This window comes from Ctenopharyngodon idella, chromosome 1 (assembly GCF_019924925.1).
Source record: "Ctenopharyngodon idella isolate HZGC_01 chromosome 1, HZGC01, whole genome shotgun sequence".
In the NCBI taxonomy this organism is placed as follows: Eukaryota; Metazoa; Chordata; class Actinopteri; order Cypriniformes; family Xenocyprididae; genus Ctenopharyngodon; species Ctenopharyngodon idella.
Genome location: NC_067220.1, coordinates 15,275,670 through 15,290,191, shown reverse-complemented (window position 1 = coordinate 15,290,191; position 14,522 = coordinate 15,275,670). Strand labels below are relative to the sequence as shown.

The 14,522-nt window shown below is 36.0% G+C and overlaps 1 protein-coding gene across 1 annotated transcript; it reads right to left on the bottom strand.

Moving 5' to 3' along the window:
* Positions 1–86: 86 nt before the first annotated feature.
* On the bottom strand, positions 87–14,175 carry ppp2r2ca (protein phosphatase 2, regulatory subunit B, gamma a). The gene is made up of 9 exons (XM_051892496.1): positions 14,035–14,175; positions 12,059–12,156; positions 11,158–11,332; positions 10,687–10,799; positions 9,762–9,939; positions 7,634–7,798; positions 6,175–6,344; positions 4,781–4,872; positions 87–4,534 (listed from the first exon to the last, which is right to left on the bottom strand). The coding sequence occupies exons 1-9, from the start codon at positions 14,096–14,098 to the stop codon at positions 4,243–4,245; spliced, it is 1,347 nt and encodes a 448-aa protein (XP_051748456.1). The 5' UTR covers positions 14,099–14,175; the 3' UTR covers positions 87–4,242.
* Positions 14,176–14,522: the final 347 nt, after the last annotated feature.

Genomic DNA, 14,522 nt, shown 5'->3' with positions numbered 1-14,522 from the left:
GTGTGTGTGTGTGTGTTAAATACACAGAAGCTGACAGAGAGACTGAGAAACAGCACAATGACAAAAAACGATATAATCTAAGTGGGTATACTGAGATCATATTAATTTAATCACATTCCTCCATTTGCCTCTTTTATTTTTCCATTAAGTGTCAATAGAATATGTTTAGGCATCATAGATATACACATTAGTAACACTGGATAATGATAAACATGCGGTTTTGTGTGTATGCTTGCATGTATAGGCCTATTTGTGTATGTGTGAGAACGAGTGTGTGTGTGCCCTGAAAAACTCAAGCCATTATTCCCTGGTTGCATTGTGAATGTGAGTGTGTGTGTTTCACTGCATGTCTGAGAGGAAAGCATGAGAGAATTCATAATGGCAGAAGGCCTATCGCCATGGTAACAGGATGTAAGAGAACGAAAGAGTGAGAGAGAGAAAGAGAGGAACAGAGTGAAAAAGAGCAGAGAAGCATCGTCTCACGGTACAAAAATGATGTGAATGAACTACAAATGTAAAAATAAGAGTAAAGAGACTGATTGTAAGAGGCACAGCCTCAGTATATGTAGAGCAAAGAGTACTACAAAAATGGGAAACACGTGAACACCGGAAAAGACAGAAAAGGGGCGAAGTTAAGGAAAATGAGAAAGCAAGCAAGCAAGCAAGCTCGCTCGTCAGTTTGAGAGCACCCCGTTAACATCATAACACTTTAAAAATGGATTCATTAAAAGCACATGTTTGACAGTTACATTCATTCAGCCTTTTTCATATAGCAAAAACAATCACTGACCTCCGTGTCATAGTCTACACAGACAACCCAACAATTCATTACATCTACACCAAACAAATAGTCACCCATAAGGTGAATGGCACCTTAAATGAAAGATAACTCGCTGTGTTCTTTCTTACATGTACACCTGTGTGGTCACCGAAAACACAGAGTGCTGAGATTAACATTTAGAAATGATTTATCCACTTACTAGCTGGTACATACTGGAATGTTCCAGATTCAATAAAAGTTAAGCTATTTGGCATGTTGTTTAGCACAAAACATAATTTTTAAACATCCTCAACTATGTTGATGCACTTACAATGGAAGTCTAGGGAGTGTGAAAGCAATTGAAATTTGAATAACTGAAATTCAAAGTTTTGAAAGTATAGCCAAAACAACATTATACATGTTAAAAGGAAAATAATAAATCTGATTAAATTAGTTATTAATCTTGTCTGTGCAATCATACATCATTTTTTTTTTCAACTCCTGGCCTCTCATAACCACATAAAGCTGGTAAACCTGGTAATTTTTGCAAGGACAACAAAAAGGGACAGGAATTACATTGGTAATGCATAACCAAAAGTTCATTCTTAAAGGGATAGTTCACCCAAAAATGAAAAGTTTCTCATTCTCATGTTGTTCCAAAATTGTACGAGTTTCTTTCTTCTGTTGAACAAAAAAGAAGATATTCTGAAGAATGTCAAATAATAGCCATCCATATTATCCATAGTATTTTTTTTTTCTACCATGGAAGTCAATGGCTTGATTCAACTGTTTGATTACCAACATTCTTCAAAATATCTTATTTTGTGTTCAACAGAAAAAAAGAAACTCATAAAGGTTTGGAACAACATGAAGGTGAGTAAGTGATGACAAATTTTTCATTTTTGGGTGAACTACACCTTTAAAAAATAAAGATTCCAAAAGGGGATTTCACAGCAATGCCATAGAAGATTTGGGTTCCCCAAAGAACCTTTCAGTGCACAGTTCTTAAAAGAACAGTTCTCTTTTTCTTGTGTGAAGAACAGTTTAATAAAGAACATTTTTCCACAAGTATGGGTATCTGCAGGTAAGAGTAATGGGTGGGCTGAAAGGTCTTTATAATTGTTCGCGAAAGCTGCCTGTTAGGGTGTGGGGTAGGGTTAGGGTTTAGCATTGTGTGCCTTTTGGCACCCACATTATGACCTGCAGGTATCCCTGACTCTTTTCCATTTCCCCCATAAAAAAAAAAAAAAAAAAAAAAAAAAAAAATCAAGATATTTCTAATTTTAATTCAATTGTTTTTCTTTTATTTTCTTTAAAGAACCAGTATTCCCACAATCTTGGAAAACCTGGATATATGAGGCCTAATTTTAAAAGTGTGATTTCTAGACCTGAAGTCATGTAAATTTCAAAAGTCTTAAAACTCATTGTAATGCATATACACAAGCTCTAAAATATTTTATCGGGTATAAATTGTAAACTTATCCAGTAAATTGACTGGAAAAAATTCATGGGTTCTTCATGGACAATCAGTTCACAAAGATTGAGAACCACCCATATAAGCACTTTAACAAAATTAGAAGCTGAAAATTCCACTTTTAAATGCCCTACAGACTTCCACTGCAAGCACATTACTTTATTTTTTATTAAACTGAGGAATGTCAGAATTATTGTTTGTTGTAAAGCTTTACGTTGTTTTGATGCCAGAATATTCCATTAATTTAACTGATTTTCCATGTACACTACCATTCAAAAGTTTTAGATCTTTAGTCTCTTCTGCTCACCATGGCTATTTGATCCACAATACAGCAAAACAGTAATATTGTGAAATATTTTTACATTTTAAAATAATATATTTAAATCTATTTTAAAATGCAATTTATTCCTGTGTTGGCAAAGCTGAATCTTCAGCATCATTATAGAATAGAAAGTTCGAAAGAACAGCATCTATCTGAAATAGAAAGCTTTTGTAACATTATACACTACCATTCAAAAGCCTGGAGTCAGTAAGATTTTTTTTTTTTCAAAGAAAGAAATTAATACTTTTATTCAGCAGGGATGCATTAAAATGATCAAAAGTGACAGTACAAGACATTTACAATGTTACAAAAGCGTTCTATTTCAGATAAATGCTGTTCTTTTGAACTTTCCATTCATCCTGATTGTATCCTGATTGTACACAGCTGTTTTCCACATTGATAATAATAATAAATGTTTCTTGAGGACCAAATCAGCATATTAAAATGATTTCTGAAGGATCATGTGACACTGAATTTTTGATGCTACAAAAATTCAAAACAGGCAATAAATTGCATTTTAAAATATATTCAAATAGAGAACAGTTATTTGAATTTGTAAAGATATTTCACAATATTACTGTTTTTGCAGTATTTTGGATCAAATAAATCCAGCCTTGGTGAGCAGAAGAGACTACTTTTAAAAACATTAAAAAATCTTACCTATCTAAAACTTCTGAACGGTAGTGTATGTCTGCATTGTTTTATAGCCTGTGTCACTAAATTTGTCATTTATTTTTCCCACGTGACCGTTTAAATTTCCTTTTTGAGGGATCCGTAAAGTAGCTACAATCATAAATAAAAAGGCAGTGCTTTACTGTGAGAGACCAGAGCTGGAGTTTGATCCTAACACGTGTAAGTTACCGTGCACAGCGCTGCAGGAGGCCTTAAGCGTGAACAGTGTGAGGAGATTGAGCATTTTTTTGAGATTGACCAATACCTTTCACTTTCTTACCATACAGGTGTAAATGTAACCCATTATGAGGTGTAAACCGGTTAAGACAGTGTTCTGATGAAGTAGTGGAGCAATCCTTCCGTTTGAGACAAGTATTAGAATTTAAACCTCCTCCAGGTGTGAGATATAGTGATTCGGTCATAGGCATCCATGTTTCCACAAATGGTCAATTCGATGCGAAGTAAAGTGAGGGCTCTTACAGCAGATGCATTGTGGGATAGGTTTTTTGGGAAGCACGTGATAGGAAGACTGCTCAGAGCACTCTTGTTACCATGACAACTGGTGTCCATGGCAACCTGGCAGAGAGGAGTGGAGCGGTCTCATTCCTAGTCTTCAGCCCAAAGGCACCACCCCTTATCCAAATCAGCCGTCAATCACGATCAGCGCAGTCAGGGATTGGCTGTCAACGCCATCCATCACATATCAAAGGAGTTCGGGATTGGCTGACCGTGATGTCAATTGTAAAATTCCACGTGTTGTAGCTCATTGGCAACATTCCTGGCGGTGTAATTAACCAAATAGTTATCAGATAAAGTCATTGGCTATACATAACTGCTCTCCTGGAACGGCTTAACTGCAAAGTCCATCTGTGTACTTTCAGGGTCTGGCAATTATGTCCATCTCCACAGGACCAATAATGTGTGTGTTTTAAAGGATGAATTTGATATGTGTGCATGATTTGAATGTGTGTGGCCCTGTGAAGAGCATTACTGCAACCCCCTACACATCTCTTGTCACTGGTTTTCGGGGTTGACCCTGTCCTGAAAGATATAGAGGTTGTTAGTGGCTGCTATGGCGATGATGTTTTCAGCTGGGTGCCAAGCCATGTGCAGAATCTTTTTTGTGAAGTCCAGACTGTCCACACCCACGTCGCCCCTTCGACGGCGACCCCCGGTGTAAACGCGGCGAGTCCGCAGCACGGCACGCGGTTTACTGCTCTCACGCCATGCCTCGAGGGTTACACCGCGACCGGTCTCGCGATCAAACATCCGGAAAAAACTGTTATATGCTCCTGTCATGATTACACTTGGAGAGGGGTACGGTGAGAGACAGCAAAGCATGATGGGTTAAAAACAGAATGGGTATGTGGAGTAAAAAAAAAAAAAAAAAAGAGTTTGAAAGAGAAACAAATGAGCAAATCAATAGGATAAAGACCGTAATGGACATACGAGAGAGAAAGTAGGAAGGAAGAGAAAGAGGGTATGAGTACAAAAGAGGAAATATACCTATATTGCATAAGATATGATCATTCAAAGCCTCAGAAATGTTTACCTGTCTGTGCTGTTCCAGACGCACTCAAACTTGTCAAAGATGCAGTCATTTTCATACAAAGAGCAGAGTTTACTTCTTAGGTACTCATGAACCTGACACAGAAGAAAGGTTTATATATATTTATAGTCATTCTAAACTTTGAACACATAAATTTATACTAAATACATACAAGTAAAAACTAGAATGCACCCTATTTTATATAACAGTTAAAAACATAGTGATGAACAGCAGAATTTGACTAGATATTTCGCTATAAATGAAGAGTTCAGATGCAAAAACCATCTGAAATGTTTTCTTTTAAATGAGCATTTTTTATCAGGCTCCCTTGTTGAATGAAAAGGTTATTAGTCAGTTATTAAAATGCCTTATTTTCAAAAATGTCACTTTAGTCAATTCATTGATGTTTAACAAATTTGACTGGCTTCTGCTGCAAAACCAGCTAAAACCATGTGTGCTTTTTTCTCCCCAAAACCTCTAAGTCCACCTCTTTGGACAACAAGACATAGTAAAACGTCAGTTTCTGTCAGTTTTACAGCAGCAAAAGGAACACTGTTGTGTTTACTTGCTACTCACGAAATCCTGTCATTGCAACGATGGACTAAACATGATAAAAACTTGCAGCTTGGCAATTGAAAGCCGGCTCATCCGCACACCATCATTCATCTTGAAATCTTATGATTTGATTCACATCTTCCAGTTGGTTCTTCTGTAGACTTAGAGGCTTTTGCTGACAAAGAGAAGTGGCATTTAGCAGTTTCTGCCAACAAACTGGTATTTCTGAATGGGCAGACGCTGGGATTTGGCGAATTTGAAGCTCAAGTATTTGATGAACGTATACTATCTCATTTTTGACGGAGGTGGCGTTTAGCGGCTTTTGCATCTGAACTCTTCAAATATAGAAGAAATAAAGAATAAAACAGGGACTCAAATCTGTGGATTGTTTATTGAATCTGTTACATGAATCGTCTGAGGGAATCAATTTGATCAATGTTATTAAAACTAAAACTTTCAAAAATAAGTTTTGTTAATTGAAACAAAGCAGAAATCAAATAAAATAAAAATATTACATTGAAAACTTAAATGAAAATTACTAAAACTTAAACTGAAATAAAAATAAAGGTAAAAATTACAAAAGCACATAACAAAATGTATAAAATCAAACAAATTATACTAATAAATACTAAATTAGTATATAAATTAAACTAAAATAACACTGGACTTTCCAACACCTCATATGAGAGCACCATTTAGGATTCACTTGAACGAATAAGAGTATTCAAGTCTAAAAAGTTATTATTTTCACATGAAAAAAATCCTCATCAGCTAGAAATAGTTTAGCCTATCCTAGCATATGTGTTTATAGTATTGTGTACCAAGACCTGCATGATACCCACTTGGTAGGTCTCCACTGGGCCCTTCTCCATGTTGAGGTCCCATACTTTGACAGTCAAGTAGTCTCTGGTGAGCAGATAACGTCCACTATGGCTGAACTTAACATCAGAAACTGAAGAGATGATCTCAGAGAAGAAAGATCGATTGCCTGGATCTTCTGGCTCCTCAAAGACTGAGGAAGAGAAAAGATACAGATTCAAACTGAGTTCAGATTCACTACTAATTAGAGTGGGGCAGCTTTTATCAGCATGATGAACCTCCATACTGGTTTTGCTTCATTTTTCACACTCTAACTGTCAATCATCAGGCATTTTCGGTCAATCAGTGTCTGCTGGGGAATGGTTTCAAAGGTTTTACAGTTAATGACAGCAATGAAACATTTTTAACACTGTGGTCTGCTTATCTTTTAATGCAGCAAGAAGTGTGAATCTCACTACATCTGCTACAGTGCTAATTCCCCTACCAGCTAGCACAGCTGTTCTTCTTAATTGTTTTCACTCTGTCCCGCGGTCTCTTTAAACTAAGCTACTGCAGCTTTACTTCTGGCTTAGTAAAGAATTCCTCAAATTGAAGATTTCACATAGGCATAAAGACTGTCTATGCATTAAATGATAAAATAAAGGGTACATTTAGATTTCATGTTGACTGTAAAAATGTGCAAAGCAATCTAGAGGAATACACTACCGTTCAAAAGTTTAGGATTGGTATGATTAAAATAATAATAATAAATTCACTAAAGCTATTAGATCAAAAACAGTAATATTGTGAAATATTATTACAATTTCAAATAACTATTTTCTATTTTAATGTATTTTAAAATGTACTTTAATCCTGAGACAGGAAAGCTGTCTTTTCTGCATCATTACTCCAGTCTTCAATGTCACATGATCCTTCAGAAATCACTCTAATATGCTGATTTGCTGCTACAGAAACATTTCTTATTATTACCAATGTTACGGAGCCCCGGACATGACATGCAGGAAAAAAAAAATAGTAGGCTAAATCGCGCGCACGATTTACTAATTCGTTCCCTCGATTTACTAAAACGTGCGCACGATTTACTATTTCGTTCCCTCGATTTATAAATCGAGGGAACGAAATAGTAAATCGTGCGCACGTTTTAGTAAATTGTGTGCACGATTTAGTAAATTGAGGGAACGAATTAGTAAATCCTGAGCACGATTACATTTTTTTTCTTGCTTGTCATGTGCGGGGCTCCGTACAATGTAGCAAAAAGCCACTTAATATTTTTGTGGAAAACATGATACATTTTTTTATTCAAGATTCTATCTTCTGTATCTTATATGTCTTTATTGTAACTTTTGATCAATTTAATTTGTCCTTGCTGAATAAAAGTATTTCTTAAAAAAAAAAAAAAAGAAAAGAAAAAAGTACTAACCCTAAACTTTTGAACAGTACTGTAAGTAATGCAGTCCTTGTGTTTATGAAGTGTATACTTACTTTTGGAGTGCTTGTCACAGAGGGCCGACTCTCTCATGTCACAGAGGCGCAGTGTGCCTTTACTGCTGCTGTATACAAACAGGTGGCAGTGATGTGGGTGGAACTCTGCAGCTGTTATCACCTCCGTCAGGTCCTCCATATTGGCAGGCTTAATGTCCACAATGTCTGAGAAGGGGGAAGGGGTCAAGGAGAGTTTCTGATTTACAGTTCTGAAAGCTAATCTTCAATGTTTGAGACACCTAATTCTATCTTGATTTTGTTTTTGGGGTCTACTCTCTTCCCAATCTGTCAGTAACGCTCTGTTTAGTTCCTGTCTCTATGAAGCCCCTCCTTCCGAAAAGTGCAATGTGCTCTGATTGGTCAGCTGGACCAGTGTGTTGTGATTGGTCAACTGCTTTGAGTGTGTTTCGGAAGTGCCACGCCCCTTAAAATAACCACAAGTTTCAACACACTATAACGTCTTTTAACATTTAAAATAACATTTTGTCAAAGTTTACCACTTAATTTATACTGAGTTATCAGTTTTCATAATCAGAATCAGAATGTGATTTATTGCCAAGTATGCTAACACACAAGGAATTTGTCTTGGTGACAGAAGCTCCAATGCAAAGACAAAAAGTCAACCAGGCCTTTGCTCCTTTTTTTGCATATGCCTTGGGTGGGAATTATTTAAATGAGGGTTATTGTGACGTGTACATTTATGGAAGAAAATTCAAAACTACAAACGAGGCGTTTCATGGAGTTCAGAAACAGTGCTTACTGATATCAAGAATAACTCGCTTTGGAGTGGATTTTTGCAGACCTTTTTCATGCTCAGACAGCAACATTACACACTAAAGAATGTTGAAAATGTAAAAAATATTAAAATATTTTGGTTTGCTTCTCACACAAAGCTATTGCATGACTTCAGAAGATTTGGAATATAGTGCATGAGTCATATTAACCACTTTTATGATATTTTTATGGTGCTTTACTTCCCCTTTGCCTTGAAAGCTCTAGTCTCCATTTATTGTAACTGCACAAAAAAAAAAAAAAAATCTCCGTTTGGGTTCCACAGAAAAAGGAAGGACATTTGGGTGTGGAACTACTTAAAGGGATAGTTCACACAAAAATGAAAATTCTGCCATCATTTACTCAACCTCAAGTCTAAACCTGCATAAAGTTCTTTCTTCTGTTTTACATAAAGGAAGGTATTTTAAATATTGTTGATAAATAGTTGCTGGTCCCCATTGATTTTCATAGTAAAGAAAAAAAAAAAATACTATGAAAGTCAATGGGGACCAGAAACTGTCTGGTTACCAACATTCTTCAAAATATCTTCTTTTGTGTTCAGCACAAGAAAGAGATTAATACAGGTTTGGAACAACTTGAGGGTGAGTAAATGATGACAGAATATACATTTTTGGGTGAACTATTCCTTTAAGGGTGAATAAATGTTGACCAAATTTTCATTTTCAGGTGAACTCTTTGGATCACAGCTGGCAAGGTTTGAACCTACAACTACATAGTTATCAGCCTAGATCTTTCACTAGGCTGCACAATGCAAAAATTACTGTCAACACTTTGCCATTATATTCCAAATAATTTACAAATCTTCATGTAGAAAGAGAGATCACATAAGGTCTTAAACTGAAAGCACACTGACAGTGGAAGCTTATAAACTATGCATCATCAGCTCCCTGAATGTTGTAAAGCTCTACGGTTGTACGATTATTATTCTGAGCACTCACACGCACACATACATGTACATCCACACATCTCCTCAGTAAGCACTACGCATCACATGCAAGCACAAACACACAACCTACAATTTTCCTGAAGGCAGCTATTATGTGTTTTAGAGGAGAGTGTTTCCTTGGTGAATTATTTAAATGTTTCCATAGATATTTTATTTCTAGGTCAGAGCCCTGCTCAAAAGAAGAGCAGCTACGCAATCTGGAACACAAAACCCTCTGCCTTCAGTCCAGTCAGAAGAACACAAAGAAATGAAAGCAATATAGTTTAGAAACAATTTCTGCACCGTATTCACCCAACTGATGCAACCTTTATGCCTTTGTCCCAATTATTCGGTTTTATATATAAGGCCATTTTGTGTGCGAATAGATAGGAGGATAGACATAAAGGATACTGAAGCTTCGGTCTGTGATGTCCAGATGCCACATGTTGATCCTGAGATCATCAGCAGACAGATATGTCTCGCCATCGCTATTGACTGAGATGGAGTTGACGTGGTAGGTGTGGCCATTAGCAAAGATTCTCCTCGGCCGCACTTCAACCATCAGGTCAGTGGGCTTCAGGACCGGCACCTTGAAGGAAATTGATTTTAGCATTAGAGCTACTCTTATTTTAGATCATCAACTTGAAATAAGGGCAACGCTGTGTAAATTATATAACATATGACAACTCATAAGTCATTAACAAACATTATATGGAATCAAAATTTCATGTACATTCAAATACGAATATAATAGTACATATTGTTTGAAAATGAATTAAAATGAATATGCAAAATTTAATCTATCTGTTTGAATGTATTATATTAACTAATGAATGTTATATAATGTAATAATTGTTAAATGTTATCAAGTGAGGGTTAATATACAGTCAGTCAGTCATTATCACAGGGTGAACGGGACCCTGATCATGTCTTGTATCACCCTAAAGGGATTATATTTTGCGATCATAACCGCTGACTGTAACTTATCTGGCTTATTACACCACTACTTACCAAATAAATAAAAAACTAGACATGAAATATTGATTTGAATTATCATTATCATCATACGAAAAGAAAAAGAGTAATATGAGAAACTAGCACAGCTATTGTATGCAGGAAACTTGTTGATAATGACAATGGTCTATTATACAATTTAGAAGTCATTATACAAAACTACTTCATCCCAGGATGCATCGATCGACTAATCAGAAACATTCCAGAGAGCTGTGTATAATAAGTTGTTATAGAGCATGGCAAAAATCAGTGACTATAACAAATGCTAAATCAAACCAGTTCTCTCCAGTGGATTGATCTAATATGCCAGCTGTGAAAATACCCGTAATGAGGTCACTGTGGAGATATCCTTTATTCGCCCTTCTTCGTCCTTCAGATTGTAGCCCTCTGGCCGCTTGTCTCTCTCGCTCACCTTCCATAGCTTTATCGTTTTATCTGTTGGAACATACCTGAGAAATTACCAGCCATTCATTTTTATAACTGAGACTTTCTATACCCAAACATTAATACATATTTCTGTGGTTTTGCAAGGCATTTTAATGCAAAAGGCCTTGAAAGTCATTGTTCATGTTTATTATACTATTAATAATGTCTTATTTGTCATACTCTTATAGAAATGTGTAATGCAACCCAGCTATTCCAGCCTAATATCTGGTATTGATGTCTTGCACACAACAGACATGACATTTAATATTAGGCTTAAAATTATTTCCCTCTAAAATGAATGGTTCATTTTCTAATTAGGAGGATTAGACAAGTTTAAACCGTGATAGACAGGAAGAGGTGTGATTACCGTTGGTAGAGAGGAGAAAGTGGGCAGCATTTTGCTGTGGCAGCCAGCGGATCTTATTGATCTTCTCCTCAATTTCCAAACTCTTCAGGTAGTCAAAGTCCGGCTCGTGACTCTGGAACGTACTGTAGACATTATACTCACCCGATTCTCCCAGCTCCTCAGATTCACCTTTAGACTGCATTAAGAAAAAAGCCCCAAATAGATATACAATGTATATGCTTATGAACATAAATAACAGACAAAATGTTTGAATTCTCAAAAGTATAATTCACAGATGTACATTATTTTAACAGTTTATGCAATATATATGATATATAAATATGAAATATCCCTGTATAAAGATGTAAGAGATGAAAATGTTGACTTAGAAATGCAGGAAATTCTTCTTGCTTGTTGTAAATGTCCTCTAAAAGATCAAATAAACAGAGGTCTGATCTTTAAATGGGTGAAAATGGGTTTCCATATGAGATGACTCATAATAACAATGTGTTTTGATCAGCATCTAGTTTAAAATCAGGGTAATACATGGAAAATGCACTGATTCGATGTCTCTAACTGTGATCTGTGTACCAGACAGCTCGATATCACAGTCGATATCTGATTCTTTGTCTTTATGAAGTATTTTAAATCTGATCTATTTTAATTAAGTGATAAAGCTCTTTGGGCAATGGAAATTAAAATCACCTCATGCATATTTAGTGTTCCATACTATAGCGCTACAAAACGTGTGTAAAAGCTAACATATCCAGTATTTTTGGTTCAGCACTTTTTTTAATCAATACGACCTTTGATCTTCCCCTCTCCCATCTAATTCACTCTACTGCTTAAAAAAAAAAAACACTGCTTTAATCCCCAATTTATCAATCACCCACTGCAGTGCTTTACTCACAGTTTGACCTACCTCTGTCTCTCTCTGGAAGATGACCACTCTTCCCCCCTTATCCCCTGTGGCCAGCAGATCCCCCGTCTGGTTAAACTCCACAGTAGAAATGACATCAGCTACAAAGAAATAAAGTGGATTGTGTTAATTTATAATTTATCAGTGAAAATAATAACGGAAAAAAAAAGAATATATATATATATATATATATAGAGAGAGAGAGAGAGAGATACAGCCAAACCAAAATTTATTCAGACACCTTGAACATTTCATTCATTAAGTTACATTACAGTTTATTCACTATAGTTTAAAAAAATGGTAATAAAATATGACAAGATCTCAGAGTTAAACTGTGTCAGAAAAAAATAATCTTCATTATGTCAGATCACACTTAAGCAAAACATGATCAGGTCAAAGTGTCTGAATAATTTTTGGTTCCAAATTTTTATCAGTTTTACTGGTAGTCTACTGTATGAAGAATTTTTGGGTATAATATGTCACCGTTTACTTTATTTTGCTATCCTCGCTTACATAGATGAACTATAGTGTTCTGCACCCACTAGTAAAAATATATCAAAAATGTCTGTCTGATTATATATCAATAATTTTTGGTTTGACTATATATATTAGTACTGTCAAATGATTATTCACGATTAATCACATCCAAAATAAAAGTTTGTTTACACATATGTGTGTGTACTGTGTATATTTATTATGTATATATAAATACGCACACATGCATGCATATATTTAACAAAAATATATTAAAATTACATAAAATATTTATATTTATATATAATATAAATTTTATATAAATATACATGTATACATGTAAATATTTCTTAAATAAATACATGTATGTGTGCGTATTTATATATACTATATACATAATAAATATACATAGTACACACACACATATTATGTAAACACAAACTTTTATTTTGGATGTGATTAATCGTGATTAATCATTTGACAGCACTAATATATATATATATATATATATATATATATATGTGTGTGTGTGTGTGTGATAATATTAATTATTATCAGATTATATTATTATTATTATAATAATTATTAATAAATACTTGTAATAAAATTTCATTTTTATAACTCTTCTTGTTATTCTCTGAAAATAAAATCAAAATATTTTAAAAATACATTGTAGATATTTGTAGATTTTAGTGCAGCACAGTATTTCTATTCTCATAGAAAATATATACAAATTTTCACAAAATTGGAACAGATGGGTGAAGAATAACTGCACACCTGGAGCTAAATGCTAATACTTTTACATAACACTCTTGCACGAAAATCCCAGCCAAAAGATATTTTACAGTACAAATTACCTAAAGTAATACAAGTTCATGCGTATGTGCTAGCACAGCACAACTGTGGTTTTGTCGACGCAAACACTTTTAGTCAAGAGCCTCATCTGGGCATATGGCTTCACATTGTGCACCCTAATAGTTGATAAACGGCATGCTCCTACTCCTGCCAGTATAATGATGATGACGCTAAATAAAAACAGCCCGGCCTGCTCTTGATGAAACATTCTGTTCTGTAACATGATTATGACAAGGCCTGCAAAAGACACAAATTACTTCTAAACAATTTAAGCACTAACGTGCAAGTGCTTGAATGGGAAAATTAAAATACTCACTGATTCCCTTCAAAATCAAAAGAATATGATTTAAAATGCAAGACTCTCTTGGTTCTGTTTGCACATGCATTATTCTGGATGGCCTACAGCACCCAATAATTGAATGAAAACAGTCTCACTAATGCATGCTGTAACCCAATAACAGGTGTGTGTGGTGGGACCAGGTGACCAAAGTCTGATGAGTCAGCTGAATTAGAAGACCTTACCGCACAGCTGCTGAGATCAAGGTTATATTCAGGACTTCAGAAAGGTGACCAGGATCAAATTACAGTTGAGTACGTGTGTGTGTGTGTGAGAGTGAAGAGGGAGTATTCATGCAGGTGTGTGCACATACCTTCTGTGACATAGTCTCGGAGGAAGCTGTGATTGATTTTGGGGCTCTCACCGTCCTCACCCATCGGAAGCGGCTGAGTGCGTAAGCGCGCCCGTCCGGAGCAGAGCCGTCCAATCCGTGCTGTCCCACCCCCCCGGTGCTTTGCCCATGCTGCTGCGGCCTAGCAGAGTGGCCTGCCGCACGGCATCCTGGGATACGGTCCGCCTTTGTGAGGAGGAAGCTGAGCGGCAAACGATGAAGGTGCGAAGGATGCCACGTAGAGAGAGGGAAAAGGGAGAAAAAAAAACGTTCAGTCAGCTGGAGAAAAGCACCTTGTCATACGCACACATGCTTGAGCGCACGTCCTGACGCTCAGCCAACACTGCCTGGCAACAAGAAACGCAGAGGGGAAAAAAAAAAAAAAAAGAGGATGTAGGTGTGTGATCCGTAGATCCGTCGTGCTACGGTAAGTCCTTTTCCAGGCGCTCCCTGTGTGCGGTGGTCCTCGA